We start from the raw sequence: 8,838 nt of genomic DNA on the forward strand, positions 1-8,838 counted from the left end.
CCAACAGAAACCCAAGTGGAACTGAAAGTCCCTCTGATCTGGTCACTACCATTCTCTTAGTGCAACTTAAGACTCATTAGTATTTTTTGGCATTGTCAACCCACAGTGAACTAGGACCTAGTTCTCTTTTTCACACATGCTACCATTAAGCTCTATCTCCTCATCCTTAAATGTCTTGCACTAAATAGGGCATTAAAACCCTTTATTGCGGTGCTTCCCATTTTATAAGCCTGGGTTTATTCTGGACTTTAGCCCTTATGACTCAGTTCCTAGAGATTTGTGATATTCTTTGGGCTTTGTCCTTGGAAGCATAGTCCTCCTTCTGTCATCTATACATGTACTTTTAAGATCTGAGCTCATCAGAGAATAATCTATAAGGACACTGTAGTTTATTAGAAATCTCTCCCTTTTTAATTTATCATTGGAACTTTTCCAAATTCTACAGTTCTGAATTTTCAACTGGATCCCTCTCCCTCTTAAGCTGTCTTTCTCTTTTGGTGTTAGGCCAGATCATACTTATCTTTTCTCTGATCCTTTTGAAGTCTACCTTACACATACACATACATACACCACACACACACACACACACACACACACACACACACACACACACATATTAACCTATGTGACCATGCCCAGCAATTTTTTTTTTTTTTTTAGTTTTTTTTGCTTAACAGATATCCAGATGACAGGATCACTTTCCCCAAGATTCTTGTCACTTTCATTTTGCTAACCAAATCTTCCTTATTTATTATCAGGATTAAGCCCAGCTTAGCAATTTACCTCATTGCTTCTTCATTCTTTTGAGAACTGTAATTACACTGTATCGGCAAGAGAGCCAAGAATCTATCAGATGTTTTCTTAAATTTAAGATGGTCTTAAAAATAAGAAAAAAGAATGTATCAGATATGTTGCTATCAGAATAACTTCCAGCAGATATTCAGATGTTCTATGTCTCTGATCACCCTTTCCTGTTCGTCTATGTGACAGTTTTATGAAGTGCCATTCATACTTTTATTTATTTTATTTATTTTTTATTTTTATTTTTATTTTGAGATGGAGTCTCGCTCAGTCACCCAGGCTAGAGTGCAGTGGCGCGATGTGGGCTCACTGCAACCTCTGCCTCCCGGGTTCAAGCGAATCTCCTGCCTCAGCCTCCTGAGTAGCTAGGATTACAGGCCTGAGTCACCACACCTGGCTGATTTTTGTATTTTTAGTAGAGACGGGGTTTTACCATGTTGGCCAGGCTGATCTCAAACTCCTGACCTCAGGTGATCCACCTGCCTCAGCCTCCCAAAGTGCTGGGATTACAGGCATGAGCCACCGCGCCCGGCCCCATTCATACTTTTAATCTGAGCAGTCTCTTGTATACTTAATACAACTATAATCACTTTCATTTCTCCGTTTCATTCTCACTGAATGCTTTTCACCCTCCAGCCAATGAATTACTGGTTATATCTTCCTGATATATTACTGCTCTCTTCTTCTGTATGGTATCTCTGAATCAAGTTTTCCAGATGCCAGCCAGAAGTTCCACCCTACCAAGTCTAAACAATACCTATAAAACGGCATTTTCCTGAGTGTATTAAAATTTTACATTCCCGGCTGGGCGCTGCGGCTCATGCCTGTAATCCCAGCACTTTGGTAGGCCAAAGCAGGCAGATCACCTGAGGTCAGGAGTTTGAGAGCAGCCTGGCCAACATGGTAATAACCTATCTCTACTAAAAATACAAAAATTAGCCAGGCGTGGTGGTGGCGTGCCTGTAATCCCAGCTACTCAGGAGGCTGAGGCTGGAGAACCGCTTGAACCTAGGAGGTGGAGGTTGCAGTGAGTGGAGATCGCGCCATTGCACTCCAGCCTGGGCGACAAGAGCAAAACTCTGTCTCAAAAAAAAAAAACTACATTCCCTTTATTACCCATATTCTGAGTGTTGGTACATAGATATCTGAGGCCTTAAAAGTGTCATTTCTGACTCTCTTCCTTGTTTTTCCTTGAGAATTACTAGGCATTGCCTTAGCTTTAGTTCCTCTTAATTAGACTTATATTTTACATAGCTCCTAGAAACACAATAATTACTAACACAGCACTATGTCTCAATGGAGGAATTAGTTTTGATTAACTGACCAGCCATATATCATTATCAACATCATCATCATCAACATCATCCTCATCATCATCAATATTCTTCTCAGCTGGGTGCAGTGGCTCATACCTGTAATCCCAGCAATTTGGAAGGCCAAGGTGGGAGGATCACTTGAGCCTAGGAGTTCGAGGCTGCAGTGAGCTATGATCGTGCCGCTGCACTCCAGCCTGGGTGACAGAATGAGACTCTATTTTCTGTTTTCCCGGATGCTTGCTCCTTGTTTCTTTTTCCTTCTTTTTAAAAAAGTTTTTAAACTTTCAGACTTTTTAAAATGTTGCAAAAATAGTACAAAAATGTCCTTATAGCCTTTATTCAACTTCTCTAAATCTTACATAACCACCATAACCAAGAATAGTATTGGTAATCTACAGATATTCAAACCTCACCAATATAACCAATGTCCTTTTTCTGGTCCAGGAGCCGGTTGAGTGTCATATATTACATTCAGTTGTCAAGTATTTTTAGTCTCCTTTAATCCGTGACAGTTCCTTAGTCTCTTTGTCTTTCATGACCTTAACAGTTTCGAGAATATCTGACTCCTTAAAATACACGCGGTGATAGGCGACTACGGGAGCTCCAGCTCACCGTGGATTTAGCAAAATACCAAGTGATGGCAAGAAGTTGCTTTTAAATGACCCATCTTGTATTTCATCGTCAATAAAACCATACTTAGTTACCCAAAGACGGAGAAGGGAAAAATTCTATGTAATTATTTCATCATCTTTTTTTGTGGAGAGAAAAAAACTGACAAAACAACGAGCTCTGGAATAGAATACAGTAGAGGCATCATGCTCAAAGAGTAGCAGATGTGGCCAGGGAAAGGTCACATGTAGAAAAGGGATACACAAGTGATAGCGAGGTGTACTGAGGAATAATTAAGTTGAATAAAAATGCATTAATCAGAATGTCAAGAGTTCAAACTAGAAAGATTTTGAATTTTAAATGCATTATAAATAAAATCCACCTCTCTCCAAATAAAGCCCTCTGTAGAATTTTGCTTTAGCTCTTGTTTCTGTCACCAGAATAGAGAAGTGAGTATTGCCTTTGGAGGATATACTCTACCATTCTCTGAAACTGTTTTTTTGCATCCAGCTACCTCACTATTATAATCAGCTGAGAAACACCGTAGCCTTTCACTAACACAGGTCAAAGATTTCTCCCGGGATCAACAAAGCTAGATTCAAAATTGCTCCTTTGAACACCTGCAATTTGCATGCATCAGTTTGGATCGCTGGGGTTCTTGAGGAGACTAACAAATTGCAAAGTGTACTTTCGGAGGAAGGGCCTAACCATCCTGGGGGGTCCTAGAATTGGGTCCTTTCACAGGCAGACCTGGAGAAGATGGGAGAGGGCAGGAAAGGAAAGTGAAGGATATGAACACTATGTGTTCAGTGTGCAAAGGCCTGCTGGCATTTTGCCTTTGGGAATTCTGAAGTCTGGGCACATAAGGTTCAGCTGCAGTTGCAGTTTTCAACAGTCGTCCTTATTTTCATAAACATTGTTATGATTATTCAGACACGGAATTTGTGATTACACTATTTGCTCCTGTTCTGAACTTGAGGGAGTCCACTTAAGCTAACACGTAGGTTTTTGAGGACATGTGTGGCAAATGCTTACCCAGTGAAGGGATTAAGGGGCTCAGTAAGCACTTGTCCATTGGCACAATGGCTGCCAATCTAATTCTATTGATTCCTCTAAATGTTTCTGGAGTTCAGAAATCTATTCAATCCAAGGGCACTTTACCTGGGGTCCTGGGAGCCAAATGTCAACGTAGTTCTTAACCTTCCTCTAAGCCTCTTAACCTTCTGGGTACAACCTCTATATTTGTCTTCTGGCTAAAATCATTTCCCCACCCCCAGCCCAGTCCTTTGGACTCTCCCAGGCCAATTCCCGGCAAGATCTTTGTTGAACTGTATTTGCAAACCAGGGTCTGGGGCATGGTGGCAGTTCCTTCGTCTGCTGTTCCCTTAATTTCGTCTGGTTTCACTGGCTCCAGGACAGTGCCCGGTCTAGGGTGGGAAGAGTGAGGCACTCGCCTTGGTGAAAAACAACTCAGTAATTAAGACAAATGATTTTTCATGTACTATTTTAAAAAAATCAAAAGCAATGCAAAAATCCATGATGAACAAATGATCAACATTTGAAATACAGACAGGATCCCAACCTGCACTTGCATGACCTTGTCTCGCTTGCCTCACCCTAATCCCTGCCTTGACACTCCAATTAAACTTTATTTACAAAACAAGGGGGCCGGCCAGCAGGATGTAGTTTGCCCATACGACTTTTTTAAAGTATCGCATTAACTACTGTTTATTTATCTCGATGACTGAAGGGTTCTTTTGGCATCCCTGTAACAAATGCGTCTCACCCTAGTCCTGGTCCTGCTCCAAGGGTTTTTGTCCAGGCACATCGTGACCTCACCCTTCCGCCCCACTCCGATGCCTCTCTCACGGTCCAGCGTTCAAGTCCCGGGTGTTCTCTGGACCCGCCCCTTCCTCCCGCCGGGTCAGGTGCCGAGGGCGAGCCCGGGCGGTGCGGAGAGCGGTCCCGGCCCGCCCGCCACGACTCCTCCTCCTGCGCGCTGGGCCACTCAGCGGCTCTGCCTCCCAGCGCGCCGGTGCCCAGACCCCGCCCCGACCCCGCCTCCGACGCCTGCCGCTCCGGCGCCGGCTCCCCCTATATAAATCGGCCATTTGCTTCGCTCCGCCCCGCAGCGCCGGAGTCAAAGCCGGTTCCCGGCCCGGTCCCGTCCTGCAGCAGCCTGCCTCCTCTTTCCTTTCAATATGACAGATGCCGCTGTGTCCTTCGCCAAGGACTTCCTGGCAGGTGGAGTGGCCGCAGCCATCTCCAAGACGGCGGTAGCGCCCATCGAGCGGGTCAAGCTGCTGCTGCAGGTACGTCGTGGGAGCCAGGAGCCCAACCAGGAAGTGGGGGGAAGGGTCGCACAGAAGGCGGGCGCCCGAGGGGTGGCGGGGAGCGAACTCTAAAGACATGGCCAGGGAAGCGGCTAGGAGAGGCCAGAGCGGGGCGCAGAGGCAGAGCAGAAGGCAAACTGGTGGGAGGCGCCTTTAGTGAATTGAAGTAGTGAGTCTAGGAAGGGGCCGGGGACGGAGGGCAGGACCAGGCTCTCGGCATCCCCGAGGCGGCGGACTCGGATGGAGCAGTTCCTGAGTGACGGCCTCCCCGGGCCTGGGCGTCAAGGGCGAAGGCCGAAAGCCGGCGTTAGAAAGAGGAACGCCAGTTCTTACCGAAGACCTCAAGGTCGCGGCAAGGAGATAACTGCCCGGGGGAGGCCATGCGCCCGGTTCCAGCGGCCTCCCAGCCCGCGGACGCGCTCAAACCTCGCCGGGCCGGAAGCCGGCGCCGGGAAGCGCGTGTGCCTTTTACGTCCGCCCCCGCGCAGCCGCGACCGCTGCCGCCGCGTCTCCGCCTGCCTCCCTGCGCCGCGCGCTCTCCAGTGCCGGCTCTAGAGGGCGCTCCTGGGCTAGCGTGTAGGGCTGGCGGCGGCGGCGGCGCTCGGGTCACCTCTGGGAGCGGAGTGGGGGCGGAGCGAGACGGAAGCAGCTCAGGAGACTTGAGGCGTAGGCTGCGGTCCCCAAGGTGACCGCGCCCTATGTGGGACTCGCCCTAATGCCTCTGAACCTGGGTTTGAGGTAATGACCTTTCTCCCAGGTCTAAAGGTCACGGGTCCGCTGGAGGATGCCCCCTCCCCACTCAGAAGGGTGGAGGCTTAATGCCACTGGTGCAGATCACCTCTTCCCCTGTGACAGCCTCGGAGGGTTGGGAGGGTCCAGCCAGTATGATATACGAAGACTAGATTTGAGAGAGGAGCATTGATCGAGATGGCATAAGCTCTTCTCTTTCCCTTCCCCATGGTTATAACTGTCCCTGTTGGCTTCCTTCCTATCTGTTAGGTGCAGCATGCCAGCAAGCAGATCACTGCAGATAAGCAATACAAAGGCATTATAGACTGCGTGGTCCGTATTCCCAAGGAGCAGGGAGTTCTGTCCTTCTGGCGCGGTAACCTGGCCAATGTCATCAGATACTTCCCCACCCAGGCTCTTAACTTCGCCTTCAAAGATAAATACAAGCAGATCTTCCTGGGTGGTGTGGACAAGAGAACCCAGTTTTGGCGCTACTTTGCAGGGAATCTGGCATCCGGTGGTGCCGCAGGAGCCACATCCCTGTGTTTTGTGTACCCTCTTGATTTTGCCCGTACCCGTCTAGCAGCCGATGTGGGTAAAGCTGGAGCTGAAAGGGAATTCCGAGGCCTCGGTGACTGCCTGGTTAAGATCTACAAATCTGATGGGATTAAGGGCCTGTACCAAGGCTTTAACGTGTCTGTGCAGGGTATTATCATCTACCGAGCCGCCTACTTCGGTATCTATGACACTGCAAAGGGTAAGTTTGCTGTGGGCTTTAACGTTGTGTTCTTAGGAGACAATTTAAAAGAGCATTGTATCAACCTAACAGTCCAAGAGCTAGAGAGTTGTTTTTTTTAATTGCTAAAGGAAGCCAAGATCATCCAATGCAACCCTTGTGTACAGATGACGTGTTTAGGGGGTGTGGGGAAAGGAAGTCAGTAAAACTCTGCTTTTTGGTAAAAACATCTCTTTTCTATTCCCAGGAATGCTTCCGGATCCCAAGAACACTCACATCGTCATCAGCTGGATGATCGCACAGACTGTCACTGCTGTTGCTGGGTTGACTTCCTATCCATTTGACACCGTTCGCCGCCGCATGATGATGCAGTCAGGGCGCAAAGGAAGTAAGTTCCACTTGAGCAGAAGATAAAGTAGGCGTGGGGGCAATCTGCTGCCACAAACTAGTGATAACGTACCTTTAAATATGGCTGTCTGTCCAACTCAAGGGATGGGGTTGATAGCATCTGTGTCTGTTCCACAACTGCCTTTGAGCCGGCCCTTCAAATGCCTATGAATGAGGATGCTTAAATGGTATTAGAGGTTAAGACAAATGGGTAGTCTGTATTCCTGTGGTCATAGCATTAATATTTCAGTGTTGCCCATGCTAATGTGTGAATGTTGGGTTTAAAGCTGACGTTCTTAGAGGTGGGGCTCTGCTTTATTTAGCCTAGTGAATCTTAGATTTTTCATCGGCCTTCAGTCACCAACTCCATGTCTTTATTCTTTGCAGCTGACATCATGTACACAGGCACGCTTGACTGCTGGAGGAAGATTGCTCGTGATGAAGGAGGCAAAGCTTTTTTCAAGGGTGCATGGTCCAATGTTCTCAGAGGCATGGGTGGTGCTTTTGTGCTCGTCTTGTATGATGAAATCAAGAAGTACACATAAGTTATTTCCTAGGATTTTTCCCCCTGTGAACAGGCATGTTGTATTATATAACATATCTTGAGCATTCTTGACAGACTCCTGGCTGTCAGTTTCTCAGTGGCAACTATTTACTGGTTGAAAATGGGAAGCAATAATATTCATCTGACCAGATTTCTCTTAAAGCCATTTCCATGATGATGATGATGGGACTCAATTGTATTTTTTATTTCAGTCACTCCTGATAAATAACAAATTTGGAGAAATAAAAATACCTAAAATAAATTTTGTCTGCAGTTTATTTTCATATAAAAATATATATTTGAGTGCTACATTTGAATAAATACTACCTTTTTAGTGAATGCTACATTTTTAATAAATGCTACAGTATCTCCGGAGATGAAGAACTGTCTTTTTAAAACCAATTGTCAGCAGTCCACTTAACAAAGAATAACTTGGTTGTGCCACCCACCAACATTTCCAACACATTAGCAAAGGAATTCAGGCCCAGTGCATCCAAAAAAACATTGTTCCATTGCCTATGGATGATCATAGCTGAATGAGCTTTCTCCAAGAAATACTATGAACCCACCTTTCCTAGTCCTATGGTTATTAATCATGAGCCATGAGCTGAATTGTCCACTTTAAAATGGTTACATTTGTTGCATGAATATCACCTCATTTAAACATTTTTAGAATCAATACCAATTTCATCCAGTTGCCTTCATCCATTTTCACCTGGCTCAAGCCATTTTTTTTTTTTTTTTTGAGACAGAGTCTTGCTCTGTTGCCAGGCTGGAGTGCAATGGTGCAATCTTGGCTCACTGCAACCTCCGCCTCCTGGGTTCAAGCGATTCTCCTGCTTCAGCCTCCCAAGTAGCTGGGACTACAGTTGTGTACCACCACGCCCGGATAATTTTTGTGTTTTTAGTAGAGATGGTTTCACCATGTTGGCCAGGATGGTCTAGTTCTCTTGACCTCATGATCCACCCACCTCGGCCTCCCAAAGTGCTAGGATTACAGGCGTGAGCCACTGTGCCCGGCCGGCTCAAGCAATTTTTTAAAATTTATTTATTTATTATCTATCTTTTGAGATGGAGTTTCTCTTTTTTTTTTTTTTGAGACGGAGTCTTGCTCTGTTGCCCAGGCTGGAGTGCAGTGGCGCAATCTCGGCTCACTGCAACCTCCACCTCCCGGGTTCACGCCATTCTCCTGCCTCAGCCTCCCGAGTAGCTGGGACTACGGGTGCCCGCCACCACGCCTGGCTAATTTTTTTGTATTTTTAGTAAAGACGGAGTTTCACTGTGTTAGCCAGGATGGTCTTGATCTCCTGACCTGGTGATCTGTCCGCCTTGGCCTCCCAAAGTGCTGGGATTACAGGCGTGAGCCACCATGCCTGGCCAAGA

General features: G+C 46.5%; 1 protein-coding gene across 1 annotated transcript; it reads left to right on the top strand.

The window, feature by feature from the left end:
• Positions 1-4,854: 4,854 nt before the first annotated feature.
• On the top strand, positions 4,855-7,717 carry SLC25A5 (solute carrier family 25 member 5; the record flags this gene model as incomplete). Its single annotated transcript, NM_001133343.1, is given in 4 exon segments — positions 4,855-5,038; positions 6,059-6,545; positions 6,772-6,912; positions 7,299-7,717. Coding segments are annotated over 4 exon segments (897 nt in total). The 3' UTR covers positions 7,457-7,717.
• Positions 7,718-8,838: the final 1,121 nt, after the last annotated feature.

This window comes from Pongo abelii, chromosome X (assembly GCF_028885655.2).
Source record: "Pongo abelii isolate AG06213 chromosome X, NHGRI_mPonAbe1-v2.0_pri, whole genome shotgun sequence".
In the NCBI taxonomy this organism is placed as follows: Eukaryota; Metazoa; Chordata; class Mammalia; order Primates; family Hominidae; genus Pongo; species Pongo abelii.